General features: G+C 46.2%; 1 protein-coding gene across 1 annotated transcript in view; it reads right to left on the reverse strand.

Moving 5' to 3' along the window:
* The window catches only part of WDR72 (WD repeat domain 72), a gene marked incomplete at its 5' end in the record, with an annotated part of 73,434 nt that overhangs the window by 31,649 nt on the left and 26,035 nt on the right, over nucleotides 1–15,750 (reverse strand). Inside the window, 2 exons of the mRNA XM_081887844.1 lie at nucleotides 9,130–9,344; nucleotides 14,790–14,988. Coding sequence (XP_081743970.1) covers nucleotides 9,130–9,344; nucleotides 14,790–14,988 — 414 coding nt within the window. The remainder of the gene's footprint in view (nucleotides 1–9,129; nucleotides 9,345–14,789; nucleotides 14,989–15,750) is intronic.

Below are 15,750 nucleotides of genomic sequence, written 5' to 3' on the forward strand. Positions count from 1 at the left end.
GAAAGAGTCTCTGGCAAAACTCAGCAGAGAGAGAAGACTAATCCCCTGCTTCCAGGGAAAGGTCATTCTTCTCTTCCCCCTCATCCTCAAATACATCAATACAGGCTATTAACCTTAACTGGTCTAAGCCAGACCCACCACACAAACATTTTATGGAAAGTACAATGGAAATGCTATTTTACCAGGTGACCTTTTCATCTCTGCAGGCTCTTTGCCGCTGGGATTCACCTGCTTCTAGGAACTATGTCTTGCCCACTTAGAATGCACACGTCCATTAGGAAGCAGAGCACTTGAATTCTTCAGGCACTCCAGCTTCCTGATGCCAAGGCATCCTACGGCAGGATTAGTGCTAATTCGAGAGACAACAGGAGCAACCAAAGCTTTCTCCTTCCACAAGGGAACCAAGAAATGGAATCATGTGGTAGTTTTGCAAAGAAAACCATCCTCCCTTCTCCATTAAAGGGAGAGGTCACCACACCCCTGTGCTCTCTAAATAAAGGCCTGGTTCCCAGTGGCACGGACACTGGAATGGTTATTCATACCTGTGGAAAACAAGGAAATCTGGATGCTTTTACACCCAGGTCTGCTAAGTCTGCAAATGAGAAACTGTTGCCTTTTGCTAAGAAACTTTGGATAGGAAATAAAAGTCAGAAGCTGCAAGGAGGCTGCTCTGTCTGAGTCAGGACAGAACAACAACAAACCCCTGGTTACGTGAAACATATTAAATAAACACACAAGATGTAACCGGCTGTACGTTTTAAAAAATAATATATTCTATTCATTGTATTGAATTGTAGATTTCAACAGAAGTAGCTCATAAAGTTCAACGAAAAAAGTAGAAGACCCAGTGGATCAGTTCATTCTCTAATCAGTTTATGCATAAGGCCCATATATGTGAAAGTGTCTGTTCCACCTGTCTGTTCATAGAGTCCAACAATCCACATGAAAGGTTGTTGCAGTTCTACAGAATCCTTTCACAGTGTCTAAGACAAGGATTTTTGTAATATTAGCCTTGTTTCGCTGTCCTAAGCTTCGTCAGTAGTTCAAACTCTGGGTAATGCAAATAAATACAATATTGTAATCTCACACATTTTTACAGCAAAGATAATATAAAAGCTGTCAACAACCGTACATACCATATCTTGTGTGTTTATGGAGTCAGGACAGGGCAGAAAGGCTCCAGAGATTGTCACACCCAAAAAACTTGGGGGAATCAGAATGCTGAAGGTGAGCAACATACAGGCCTACCAACTCATTTCTACTCAGGAGTAAATCTGAGGCCAAGTCCTTGCACATTCTACAAAGCTATGATCGAGCACACATCTCTCCAGTACACATTTCACAGATCCTGCCTTGGAGAGATCTTCCAGATGCTATTTGAATATTCATATCTGCCTGAAAGAATTTCTCCCAACAAATCTGAACATTAATTGGATGTTCATACGCACCGTGAATAATCACACATTCCACACCAACATTTCTCCTATTGGTCCTAGAAGCTGGCACAGCCAATGATCAGGGATGATGATGATGGGAGTTGTAGTCCAGAACATCTGGAGGGCACCAGGGTTAGAGATGCCTCTTCTACATCTCAAATAATATTGGTGCGATGCTTTTGCCATCGGATGCGTTATTTGGAAAACTGAATGATTCTTGGGGCTGTTTCAGTCTTCCTTGAAAGCAGCCACTGTAGCAACATTTTTTTAAGGAATACTGAGAGGATCGGGGAAATTACAGACTGGTTAGCTTAAAGTTTATTCCAGGAAAACTGGTGGATAGTGTTGTTAAACTAAGACCTACAAAGCATATAGAAGAATAAGTCCTGAAGTGGAAGCAGTGGGGCTTCTGCAAGGATAAGTTCTATCTTACTAAACTCTTCAAGTTCTTTCGGAGTGTCAACAAGCATATAGAGAGGGGTGATACAGTTGTGAACTTAGACTTTCAAAAAGCTTTTTATAAAACTTCCTCACCAAAGACACCTTCAAAGACATGAAATAAGAGGGAAGGTCCTCTTTTGGATTAGCAAAAGGAACAAAACGTGGGTGGCGCTGTGGGTTAAACCACAGAACCTAGGACTCGCCGATCAGAAGGTCGACAGTTTGAATCCCCACAACGGGGTGAGCTCCCGTTGCTCAGTCCCTGCTCCTGCCAACCTAGCAGTTTGAAAGCACGTCAAAGTGCAAGTAGATAAATAGGTACTGCTCTGGCGGAAAGGTAAACGGCGTTTCCGTGCACTGCTCTGGTTCGCCAGAAGCAGCTTAGTCATGCTGGCCACATGACACGGAAGCTGTACGCCAGCTCCCTCGGCCAATAAAGCGAGATGAGTGCCACAACCCCAGAGTCAGTTACGACTGGACCTAACGGTCAGGGGTCCCTTTACCTTTACCTTTACCTAAGGAACAACAAGCAGAGAGCAGGAATAACTAGGCAGGTGAATCATGGACAGAATTCAAAGTAGGACTAAACGAACCATACAAAATGGTTGCCAAGGGAACAAGTCCCTCCAACCACTGGCTATGTTGCTGGCTCTGGGAAGCAATGAGCAAAAATGCAAAGCAGGTTCCTTAAGATGTGCCTGGTGGACAGCAGCCTGATGAGCTACTCCCAGTGCTTCCCTTGGCCCTTCTCTGCTGAGCACCCTCACTTACCCCCCACTGGTGCCAACCACCTGCAGCCCTCCTCCACCCCACCCATATGCTCAAGAGTAGAGGCAGCTTTAGTGCTTGGCACACCACAGGCCACTGCCCAGAGAGGCTGCAGCAGCCTCTGGCACCTGTAAATGTGGGACCAGAGGCATCCTAGGACAACACAGTGGACAGATGCACCTCTTTTGGCTCCATGGGCCCCAACATCTCACCATGTTTGAGTACTGACACCAGCTCAGCAGCCTGAAGATTGGCAGGGCAAATTGTAAGCGAAGAAGCAAGCCGGAAATTGCAGCTGATACACTGGAGAGAAGGGCCTGGAGAGCCGAGCCAACGAGCACAAATCCATGATCCAACTAATAGCTGAGGCAATCTTCTTCCGAGCCCCACGCTGCCCTGCCGGCAGCAAGGCCTCCATTTTGCATTAAGTGCTGGAGCCTCTTTTTGCTCTCCGCGGCCACGGCAGGGGTAAAACAACCGAGCGGCTGAAACCCAGCGACCGGTAATAAATTACTATATTGGATGCCTTTTGTTTTCTCCTGGCTGCGGCTTCGCTGTGTCTTCCCTGCTATCATTACCAATTAAAGTGGGGGCTGCTTTGCTGAGCAGCACCTCGTAATGGCCCCCGGCTCCCTCTACTCCAATTGCTCCGGCGAGAAACACCCGAGGTCAAGAAGCTCCTTTGACCTCTCCTGGCTCACTCCCCCTGACCACTCGCGAGGGGAAGCAATCTCCGCCGAACAGATGGACACTTTGGCAGGCTCTATAAAGCTAAAGAATATCAAGATAAATAGAATTGCACTCCCACCTTGCAGCCAGTTTATGAGCATAAAATATTGCTTCACGAAATCAGCAAACATTTTGGACTGGAAAGGCCACCGCTTAGTGAGCTTCTTGTACTTGATTACAGAGGCTGGCAGAAATTGCATTCGGCGGCTTGGTGTGTTTTGTTTGTTTGATTTAAACTGATATCACAAAAATGGGTCCAGATTCTTATGCCACAGAAAGTTCTACTTGTTAGAAGCGTATTTCAAGGCTGCTTTGACTGCTCTGCTCTCAGTGCGCTCCCTTTTATGGTTTCTGCAGTTTTTAATTATGTTTTATATTTCATTGTTGTACATCACCCTGAGATTTTAAGTTATGGCAGCACAGTAATGCTTTTTTAAAAAAAGAAATATAAATGGCAATCTACAAATTGCTTATATTAATATATAAACATTTTTAAGTGGAAAAAAATAATCCCAGACCCAGCATAGAGTGTTCAGAGGCCCAGTAATAACTGAGCACGGAAATGAGCCTTTGTTTGGCATTCAGAAGGCTTTAAATAGCTGTGCTGCGTTATCTTCAAATGAAACTTGAGTTAATTTCAGTGACAGTAAAATTCCATATAAAACCAGGTTTTTTGAATGTCAGTACAGCTTTCTCCTTTTCAAAGATGCCCGTGCCCTTGAAGAGAAGAGTTCTGTTTTGTTTTTCAAGTTCCCAGTCATTTGCGAAGGGTGGGGAGGACCCTTGTGTAACCTCCAGACAGCCAAAGTCTCCCAGTGGGCTCACACAGCAGTAGGGCAGACATGGGACCTTGGGCCAAGAAGCTGTGGGGGACCAGGGGCAGGAGTATAGGGCATGCACACCATGTACCCCCTTGCCCGCCCTGCCAACCTTCAAGCAACCTGATCCTGGGGACAACTCTGAAGGCACCTACCCAGTCCTGCTGTCAGGCTCCAGGAGGCTGGACAGCTCCCCAACGCGGCAGAGCTGCTGGCTGTAGGCACCCAAGGTGGGAGCCTATCAGCGCAGAGCTAAGACAGGAGGGTATCTGAGAGGCTTCTATGTTCTCACTGACCGCTGCTGCTCTCCACACACACTGCAATGCAAAACAGCTCTGCTTCATTTAGCACACATTTAGGAATAGGAGCAGAATTCATGCAAATGTTGAAGGCTCTACTGGTGGTGGAGCTCAGGCTAGACCTGGGGCCAAAGTCCAGCCTCCACCCTGCCCCCCACTACCAAATGACCACCCGGGGAGCAACAGATTGTGCAGGGGGGGCAGCAGCAAGCAGGCCTGGTCTCAGCCCCACCGAGGTTGACAGTGGTTACTCCCACAGCAGCCTTTCATACCTTTAAAACCATGTTATAGGGGAAGGGAGAGCCAGACAGGCAAGCAGGCGATTACAGATGCCCATTTCTATATTTTTCTTTTCACTTTAAAAATACTTATTATCCTTTTTTTTACAAGTAAATGTGCCTAGCTTCAGGGCTACAGAAGCAAACCTTGTTTTATTCCTGTCAGTGGCGTAGCGTGGGGGGTGCAGGGGGGGCCGACCGCACCGGGCGCAACATCTGTGGGGGCGCGCTCGCACTCACAGCTCTCTGCCCCTACCTGGCTCATTCACTTTCTCTCACTGCAGTGCTGGCTGTGCGAATCCGATCCGAGCCGCCGGGTCGCCACCCACTGTGGAGGGGGTGGGTGCCAGGCGTGCGGTGCGGAGAGAGAGCGAGGGACTATCTGGGGGAGGGACAGTGCAGCGGCCGCCCAGCGCAGCGCTGAGCGCGGGAGAGAACCACACCAGACCAGGCAGCAGCAAGAAGAAGCTGGCAGCGGCGGCAGGTTAGGGGTTAGGGGGCGCAAATTACTTGCCTTGCCCCCGGTGCTGACAACCCACGCTACGCCGCTGATTCCTGTAGTCTTGGAGATTAAAGCGAGTATAAAATATGCAACGGCACATGCTCAAAGTATTTCTCTTTTTTTATCAGGTTGTCCAACCTTTAGTGTGTGTGTTTTGGTGGGGGGCTGTTTATTTTTCGCTCTCATGTGCCAGACCCTGGCATGGCTAGAGAGAAGAGCAGTCAGCTTCCTAACCAGAGTAACACACATGACTGTTTAGTGTGTGTGCGTGTGCTGGAGGACCATTAAGTCCAGGGTCTAAAATGATCTAGCTGCAAGACTGGCCTCTACACCAATTTTCTTGTCATTACATTGACCGGGGGTGGGGGCGGGACAGTGGAGGGGCGAGGAGCAGCAGAGACTTCCAAGATTGGGGGAGGGAGCATCGATCTGCTGCCTCCCCCCTTTGCATTGTCTGAAGCTGTCGGGGATAGTCTTTCCTTCCTTCTCTCAGTGAGGCTCACACACCTCCTCCCCCGCCAGGCACTTAAAGCTAGCAGCTCCTGACAACAGAAAGAGATGCTCATAATTGGGAGCTTTGAATCTTGGAAGTGCCACTACATATGTGGGCCTAGATGCTGAACACATTTATTTCTGAAGCCATTTTAACTCTGGGGTGTTAGAGAACTATATCAATGCACTGACATGCAAACTGTAGTTTATTACATGTTAAATTCACTCACAATTAAGCATTAATAATAATAATAATTCAGTTTCCATTTTCTGCTTCTGTGTAATGAAAAATGAAAAACACAGAACCATAACAATAGGGGAAGGACTCTTGGTTTAGGAGAAAAATCAGGACTCGTTGTTTAGGAGAAAAATCTCTTAAACCAAGAGTCCTCTCCCTATTGTTATGATTCTGTGTTTTTCATTTTTCATTACATAGAAGCAGAAAATGGTAACTGGATTAAGCAGAGAATTGAGCAAAGGAAATGTTTCTTTTGCTGCATGCGCAGCACTGGAACTCCTCCTCCCTTCTGTTTTTTGGGTGGTGGGGAGCAGTGATCATTTTTAAAGGTTGGCTGGTACCTGCACAATCAAACCCTTGTGCTGCAAAATGATTTAGATGGTTGCCCCGCACAGAGCATAGAGCCATACAATTGAGCACATCCATAATTGAGAGATCAGTTTGGGTGCGTCAATTTTTGGCCTCGCACAGGGTGCCATATTATGAAAATTTACCAAAGACCACCCCTCATGTGGTGCCATGGAAGCCCCATGCCCAAGCCTTCTTGCTACCCCTAGCCAGGTATTCTGTCACTAAGGAGTGTCAGGTCACAGCTTGGCTAGATGGCAATGATCAGCACCAGGCCATAGAGGAAGCCACACTGTCAGGGAGCCCAAGAGGTCCACAGAAGAGGAATCTGTTCTAAGAAGCAAAAATCGCCCAGTAAAAAATTCAAAAATCCACAGTTGGGTGATGTCTTTATTAGGGCCAATGACAGCGTCACAGAATAGTGGCAGGCTTTTGGAAAGTTGCTTGGTACTAATAAATGTCTTACTGCCCAGCTGTGGATTTTGTAAGACTTTTAATAACAGCCAGGGAAAAAACAAGCAGAGTTAGACAGTCGTTCCAGCTCCAAAACTGAAGTACAGTACAGAGGCAACCGATTGTATGCAGAAATGCAATTGTAATACCTGAAACCAAGTGGATCTCTTTGCTTTCATGTGGATTTATGTGCAATTTCGTTTAGGATCACAGATCTACCGATAGAAAAATATCTACTTTGCCAGCATTTGTTGCCTGGTTTAGTCTGCACACATACACACACAAACCAACCCTGCATTTAAACAGTAGCTAGGTCTTCCTTTCTAAATGGCAGATCACCTTATATAAACCCGGAAGGAGAACTGAACAAGAAAAAGAGCAGGTTGCTTTGAACGAAAGGCCAGTATTGATTTTCTCTCCTCTGCAGCAAAGCACCTCCCCCCCCCCCAATCCCATTCAGCGACTGTCAAAACCTCCCTTTAACAGCTGGAGTCAAATTGTGCTATTTACAGCAAGAGCCCTTGTCAAGTGGACCATAAGTATTCTAACAATACCCTATTCAAATAGGCTTCACCACACAAATTACCGCCTCTCCCCCTGTCAGTGACTGAGGCAAATGCTGAGGGTCTGATTTTGGGGAGAGACCCCTTCACCCCCGTTCAGAGTGGCGCTTTCTCTGGCAAACAATGATGCCGCACATGAGGGGGCCTTTTGATGCTGGAAATAATTAAAACCTGTTTAAGTACTGTATATCAAGGGAATTTGACGACACGCATGCTTCGTTTTGCACTGACGGCACTTGTCCCACCAGGAGGAACAGGGCCAACTTTATCTTCTGGGCACACGTCCCAGTTCCACCCCAAAAATCACCCAAGCAGCCCTTGGTCCTGGTGGCTGCAATTTCCATGAGGACAAATATGTTTATATGGAGAATCTGCTTCAGAAGCTGGCCAGCCATGAGGTACAAGAAAGGTGCCACACAGCCTGCCTCAAGCACTTAAACACTGTTTTCCATGGGAGGCATTTAAGCATGTGGTTAACTCTCCCTTTTCTGGAATTCAATGAGACTTTAAAGTGCTGGAGTGTGGCTAGGTCATTCCTTGCTATTTTAGAGCTCTGTTTTCAGTGGAGACCTTTTCAGTCTCCCAGCAGATCCATTTTACGATTTGCAGAATTAAGCACCGAACCTGGTTCGAAATCTCATTAACCACATACATTTAAATAGCATTATCATCTTACTACTACTACTACTGCTCTTCATCAGTCATTGTTTAGTCTATATAAATAGTGTTATATCAAAGAGGGTGATTATCATGTCTAATAGCTGCTCCTAATCAACAGGAGATGATGGGCAGTCACCATTAAATACCTAAATGATCCTTCTACATGTGCAAAGATAGGGAACAATCGAGGCTCCTTCCCCACCAAAAAGCCAAAGCTTTTTGAGCCACTGTTGTATATGTAAAACTCATAGACTTACTTTTCATCAAGCACAATATAGTTATATTTCATATATTTACTGGTCAAGATATCTTGTTAGAAGTGCTAGTTTCATCCGTAGTTGGTGGTTCTGAGGCATGATCAATAAGAAATTGGAGGGGCTTCTATAGTTTAAGTAGCATTTACCATATTTTTCCATGTATAAGACAACCTTTCTTCTGAATTTTTTTGGTGATAAATTGAGGGTCGTCTTATACATGGGTTAATATGCTAAGTAAGTAAGGGCGGATGCTGTGGCAGTAGCAGGGAAATGTCGGAGAGGAGGCTGCTTAGGAAGAGTATTTGGTGAGCGCCAGTATGCAGTGTATTACGGCACCAGTTCCGTCAGCCAGAGTGGGGGATCCTCAAAAAGCTGCTCCACAGCTCAGCGAACTTACAAAAGAAGCTCAACAACTGTTGAGGGCTCCCAAAAATAGGGGTCGTCTTATACATGGGGTTGTGTAATAGACGGAAAAATACAGTATATGGACTTGTTATCAATTTACAGAGCAAGTTCACTCCCAGCCAACATCCTGAACCCATAAGGATTCAGCCAGCGTGGAGCCTGGGCTAAAGTGGCCAGTTACAAGATCAGCACGTGCCTCAGCTCTTGCAGGCAAAACCTGCTTTAAAGTTTTAATGTTCTCCTGAATGGTGCTTTTGTAACACCATCCCTTCCAAAGAGGGGGATGGGAAAGCAACTTTGGGTCATGTGGCATCAAGGTAGGTTTGCTGAGTGCTGCCCAAGATCCGTGGCAGGGGTTTGGACCAGGGGACCTTTTAGGTCCTTTCCAACTCTACAATTCTGCAATTCTTTGATCCGAAGTCTCCCCTTTCTGTGCACTCACCTGATGGTGGGAAGACTTTTCTCGATGAGCGAGGCTGCTGTAGGAAAGAGTGCCGATTTTATAGGAGTTGGAAGACTGGCCATCCAGGTTTTCCTGCTTTGGTGTGTCTTCTTCAAAGACGGCCGACAGAGAATCTGCTGCTGCCATGACTGAGTCCTCACAGCAAGCAAGGATTGCCTGGGCAACTTCCCCAGTTTCATGGCGCTCGAGACTTCCTGGGCAGAGGAGAAATAGTGGTTTGAGAAATTTACAGGCAGCGGAGCATGACTTCACATAAGCAGAGCAGGAGCTCCGGGGCAGAATCAGGGCCAAGAAGGTAAGTTGAAGCTGGACAAGTTCATTCACCAAGGTGAGCATTAAGACTGCCCCATGGATAGCTGTTTAATGGTACCAAGCAAAAAGCCAGCTACAGAATCATACAGCACCTGCCTGCTCAGATGGGAAGCCCCACTGAGCGCAATATTCTGAAGGAAGTTGGTATAGGATTTTGTCAGTTCTGTAAGGGGCTTAAAGAACTTCCCAAAGGGATTCTCTGCCAAAAGCTGAACCCATGCCAGGTATATAAACATACAAGGCCTATAGCATGACTACAGTCACAAAGTTAAGAAGAACCACCCCTCACCATTGCCATTCCTGCCTCCAGTTTATGCCAGGAATCACACCATTTAAGTCACCCACATGGTTGGTCCCCATACACAGCTGCTGTGAATGGAATAATTAATAACTGTAATAGGGGATAGTTATAGACGTACACTTAAATGATAAGAAATCAATGGATATAATCATCACATTTTATTCCCTTTCCGGTGAGCAGCTGATTAATTTAATTCTAATGTAGAAGCAGCATAGGATTCTACCTTATATCAAATCATATTGTAACGAGCAACAACAACAGGATTTCTTACCCACCCTTCATAAGGTCCCTGGGTGGGTTGCAACTCTGTAGAAATGCAACATTAAAAGCAGTTGGAACCATTCACATTTGGTGTACCTGGTTCCACGTTTTCCATGTGCTTCCAGGGGCTCTCCAGCATCTGAAATGCTGCTCAGGGCAACCAGAGTGTAAGGGAGGGACATCATCAGGCTTGTTTCATTCTTCCATTTGTTTTTTACCCTGGAAGCTGCCTGCCCAAATCGCCTTCAGTCTCTCAGCAGAAACACTTCATAACTTACAGGTTAGCCTGAAAACTCCAATCAATAGTCAGCATCCATTCAGCATTTGAATGCTGTCCCCTAGTGTTCCAGGTATCAAATGACAAGAGGCAGATGGTCCCTTTTTTGTTGTTTCTTTTCTTCACAAGTGCATCTTTCCCATTGCTCATTTATGCTCCATCTTACTTACATTTGCACAGATAGGAGGGACCAGGCCTCTGACTTCATGAGACAAGACTCTCCGGCTGACTCCTTGAATTGTTTTCACTGGAAGACCAAAGCCACTGAAGGCCTCAATTTTCCTCCCTCCCTTTCTATAATATCCTATTGCTCTTTTCATTGAGAGAGGTCTTCCTCCTCCTCCTCACTTCCTCTTTGGGACCATCCACACTTTCATTGGTCCCTGATTTCAAGTCACAGATCTGACAAGGTATTTATTTTATTTTTTTGTCCTGTGACTTTTCCCAGGAAAACCTGAAATTCACTGCTGAATCGGAACAAATGTCAGCCCACAGAAAACCCGATTGGTGGTTGTTCTGATTCAGCAACAAACAGTGGGTTTTCCCAGGGAAAGCAGCGGGACAAAACAAACAAAACACTCAGACCTATCACTTGAAATCATGGAACAAATGAAAATGTGGAAGGTCCCTCTATTCTGCTAGACTTTCTTACAGCCATTCTGAGCTGGGATTTTTTTTTATTTTTTTTCAAAAATATTGTTGCATGAAAATCCTAGCACAGCAGTGAACTTCCTCAGAAGGCACCAAGGACTTATCTATTAATTTAAGGAAGTTTTGATATAGAAAAATAAACCAGTAAGACAAAAGGCCTTCAGTTAAAACCAAAACACCGAAATTTTCACCTACGATCCTTTTCTTTTACTTCTTTATTTTTTCTTTGTTCTTTTTTTTCTTTTTTCTGATATCTTATCTTTCATTTCACTCCTTTATTGTGAATAGCATTTTATAGAGGTATAAATAACTGTAAATATGAAAAGAGACAAGGTATTCTCTAATTTTTCTCCTTGGTTATATGTATTTTCTTTTGTTGTAAATATGTATGTTTTCTAATTTGTTCTTAATAAAAATAAAAACCACAGAGAAAAAATGGCTGAGTTTTCTGCTGATCTGGAGACTGTCAATCTGGTCATCAGGAGCATCTTACCCATAGAGGCTAGTGGCGCAGGGCACCAGGGCACCAAGTTCTGGAGGGTGCCAGGGAAGAGGCGGAGGTAGGACGTGGCGCGTCCCGGCATCAGCTCGTCACCCTCACCCGCCTCCGCCATGCTGCGCCGAAGCCAAGATGGAGCCTGTCTGCTGTGGTCACCACAGCATGAAGCGGCCAGCTGATCTGGGAGGTGCCGCATCCAGCCTCCGCCTCTTTCCTGCCGGAGGAGCTGCCCTCCAGCTACTGTCTGCCTCCTTCAGCCCCGCCGGCAGTGCCATCCTCCCTAAAAAAACCTCTGAGAAACCAGAGGAGGGGGACCGGAGGGTGCTTTGCACCACGGCACCGGATATGCTTAAGACGGCCCTGCTGGTCATATATCCATAGCAGTGATCAGAGGAAGGAGCACAGAGAGAAGAAACGCCATGGTGTATCTACAGCAGCACAACCAGATGCCTCTATCTGCTTCAGCTGCAACAAAACATGTCTCTCTCATATGAGTCTCTACCACCACAGCAGAAACTGTAAACTTCCAACAGTTTGACTTCACCCCCCCCAAACGGTGTACTCTTCCATTGTCTCCTGAGACAAACGGAGGCCAGCTTCTGGTCTTCTTAAACATGGGCTTCCATTTCCAACAGGAAATGCGTGTGCAGGGAATGTTTGCTCTGATTTAGCACTAAAGAGGGGGTTTTCCCCTGGGAAAGTGGCGAGACAAGCAGAAAGACCTCTGTTTTCTAGGCGTGGGACAAACAGAACTGTCGTTGAGCCCTTTGTTTTGATATATGTATTTCGTGTTTGTGTGTGTGTGTACATGCATACTGATAATACGAATGATCAAAGAATGGCAAAAAGTGCAAAGAAGTCGTTTAAAAATCCAGCAAACCCAAATGTCCAGAATGCAGACAGGCTCATAGTCAAGCATCGCAGCACAGATATTTCCTTCATGCTCGTTCCAACCATAGCAGAGTGCAGGAAGGTGCCATAAGCTTACAGAGCTCCCTGAAAACACCTAATGGTTCCATAATTGGATTATATGCCTCTTTAAAGGAATGTCAGCTTTCCCTCAAGGCAAAGTTTGTTAACTTGAGGGAGAGGGCGGGGGAGAGGAGGAGAGATGGAGGCATGTGCCCAGTTTCTAAAGGCAATCCACTTGATGTCTAGAAAGCATGTTGCAATTTACTTTGGGGGCACGCTCTGACCCTTTCTTGGGTCCAGAGCATGAGAAATAATAGCAGAAATCTGAGCATGTACAGAGTTAATTTCCTTCGCTGCTGACTAGGTAAAGTAAGGGTAAAGGACCCCTGGATGGTTAAGTCCAGTCAAACTTGACTAGGGGATATGGCACTCATCTCCACATTCAGGCCAAGGGAGTCAGCGTTTGTCCACAGATAGCTTGGCATGCTCTGGTCCATGGGATCACGAAGAGTCGGACACAACTAAACGACTAAACAACAACAACAAGCTTTCTGGGTCACGTGACCAGCATGACTAAACCGCTTCTGGTGCAACGGGACACTGTGACGAGTGCCAGAGCACACAGAAATGCCATTTACCTTCCTGTTGCAGTGGTGCCTATTTATCTACTCGCACTGGTATGCTTTCAGACTGGTAGGTTGGCAGGAGCTTGGGCCTGCTGATCAGAAGGTGGGCAGTTTGAAGTGCTGACTGCAAACAAGCAGCTCCTGCATGCCTCTTCTTAGGGTCCCAGAGTGTCTTGCAGATCGGATGGGCGTGATAAGCCCCAAACATGTGGCCCCCCTCCTGGACACCCCAATATTTCTCATTTAGAAACACAGCCTGAGTGTGATATGGCAGAGGTCTGACTCTTTCACCCACTGCTAGGCTTGTCATAAAGACCTGTCATTTACTTGGAACCAGGAGAACTGTAGCTCAAATGGGTCTGTCGCTGGATGTTTGCAAATTGACAGGAAATGTCACAACCATCTCGGAACATACATGGATTTATTTATTTATTTATTTTTAAAAGCACATTGTTATAAGCCTATATTTTATGTAGTAGATATGCAAGCATGCCCAAAACAGTAAGTAAACTGTTTTAATAGCAATCCTCCAGACTATAAACGGACTCGAATTTTATATGCTGATTTATGTAGGATATGATTTTCTCAACCAGTCTTCTTTCCCATGCAGAATACAGCCAGGGGCCCTGATCCATGGATTCTTGCAGCAGAGCAGACTGTCTGTACACAATACTTGAAAAGTGTGTTTTAAAAAGGAACTGGTTCTAGTTCAAGTTCATCCTTTCCAAAAAGGAACTAGTTCCCCCTTTTACAAAATTAACTAGTTCAAATTCATCCTGAAGGGGTTTTTTATGGCCTTCTAGGTGGCAAGAGCATGGTAGCATTGGGGAAGCACTGCAGAGCAACTCAGAATGACATGTGGATGACCCAGTATAAATCTACCACTGAGGCACTATTGTTGTATCAGTGTCACAATGCTGCAGAATGCACCCAAAGGAGAGGAAAAACGCTAGAGGGACCCCAATGTTCTGCCTTTTCCAAGCATTTGTCTAAGCGATGCCTATACAGCAATGAGTCTTCATCCTGCAGAGTTGCTTATGGGGTGCTTACTCGTCTTCCCATTATTAATTCATTCAGACACACTTTTCAATGCATTTCCCCGTTGCTTTCTGAACACCCAAAAGTCTGTGTTGTGTTTTGTTGTGTTTTTAAAGTGGATTTGTTATGGCAGGGTGTCAAGAGTGCTTTAATTTAAATCAGGGGTCAGCAAGGTTTACCTCGCCTGGGCTGGTTCGCTCCAGCGGAGATCCCTCCGTGGGCCAGATCACGCCCATGCGCCCGCAATTTCCGGTATCTATGTCTGCACAGACGCAATTTCCGGCACTGCAGAATCAAGTCCCTGTGCCACGACGTGTCAGGGGGACTCGTCGAGCAGGTGGCTCAGTTGGGGAGCAGCTCATGGGCCAGTTAAACAACCCCTGTGGGCCGCTTGTGGCCCATGGGCGCTAGGTTGCCGACCCCTGATTTAAATGCAGAAAGTTCCGGTATGTGCTTGAATCACTCCTACAATAAAGGGACAACCTGGAGACACCCTTTATCAGTATCGACTAATTCAGTGTCACCAGAAATGGAGAGGGCTTGTGCCTCACTCTACCTCAGGCAACTGGCCAGAACAGCAAAGGCTCTGAAGTCTAGCTAATCATTCACCATTCAGAGTCCAAGTTAAATTGCTGACAGTTATGATTGGCCTTTTCTCTGTCTTTGGCATTTCAAACAGAGTTTGCCTCTGCTAGCTGCTTCTCCAGGCAGGTGGGGTCCCTTGTGTTTTACAAAGATGGCGGGGAAAGAGAGAGGTCTTACCGGTCTCAATATCCCAGACGTAAACGGAATCATCTTCGCATCCAACCACCAAGAGATTTTCCACGGGGTGCCACCGTAGCCTCTTCACAGGGGAAAGGTGTTTCCGGGCATGCATGAGGCAGGCTCGCTCTTGTATGTGGAGAAGCACCACAGCATGGTCATCGCTGCACAAGCAGCACACGATCCGGTGCCCTCTGAACTGCAAAGAGGGATAATGCCAAGGTGAGTCATTCAGATGCCTGCACAAACACCAAAGTGTGCTAAGGGGAGTGTGTGTGGATGTGTGAAACATATAAAGGGAGCTGACTTCTCTTCTCAGTAGGAAACCACTGTAAGGCAAAAGCTAGAGTTTCTGAATGGACTGTGCTATGCATGACACTCCAGATGGAACAGAAATGCATTTAATGCATTCCAAGTGTTGGTGTTGACCTTTAAAGCCCTAAACGGCCTCGGCCCAGTATACCTGAAGGAGCATCTCCACCCCCATTGTTCTGCCCAGCCACTGAGGTCCAGCGCCGAGGGCCTTCTGGCAGTTCCCTCACTGTGAGAAGTGAGGTTACAGGGAACCAGGCAGAGGGCCTTCTTGGTAGTGGTGCCCACCCTGTGGAACGCCCTCCCACCAGATGTCAAAGAGATAAACAACTACAGCAGTACCTCGGGTTACATACACTTCAGGTTACATATGCTTCAGGTTACAGGCACTGCTAACCCAGAAATAGTACCTCGGGTTAAGAACTTTGCTTCAGGATGAGAACAGAAATCGTGCTCCAGCGGCATGGCATCAGCAGGAGGCCCCATTAGCTAAAGTGGTGCTTCAGGTTAAGAACAGTTTCAGGTTAAGAACAGACCTCCGGAACGAATTACCGGTAAGTACTTAACCCGAGGTACCACTGACATTTAGAAGACATCTGAAGGCAGCCCTGTTCAGGGAAGTTTTTAATGTGTGACATTTTAATGTATT

This window comes from Podarcis melisellensis (assembly GCF_964234715.1).
Source record: "Podarcis melisellensis genome assembly, chromosome: 14".
Classification (NCBI taxonomy): Eukaryota; Metazoa; Chordata; class Lepidosauria; order Squamata; family Lacertidae; genus Podarcis; species Podarcis melisellensis.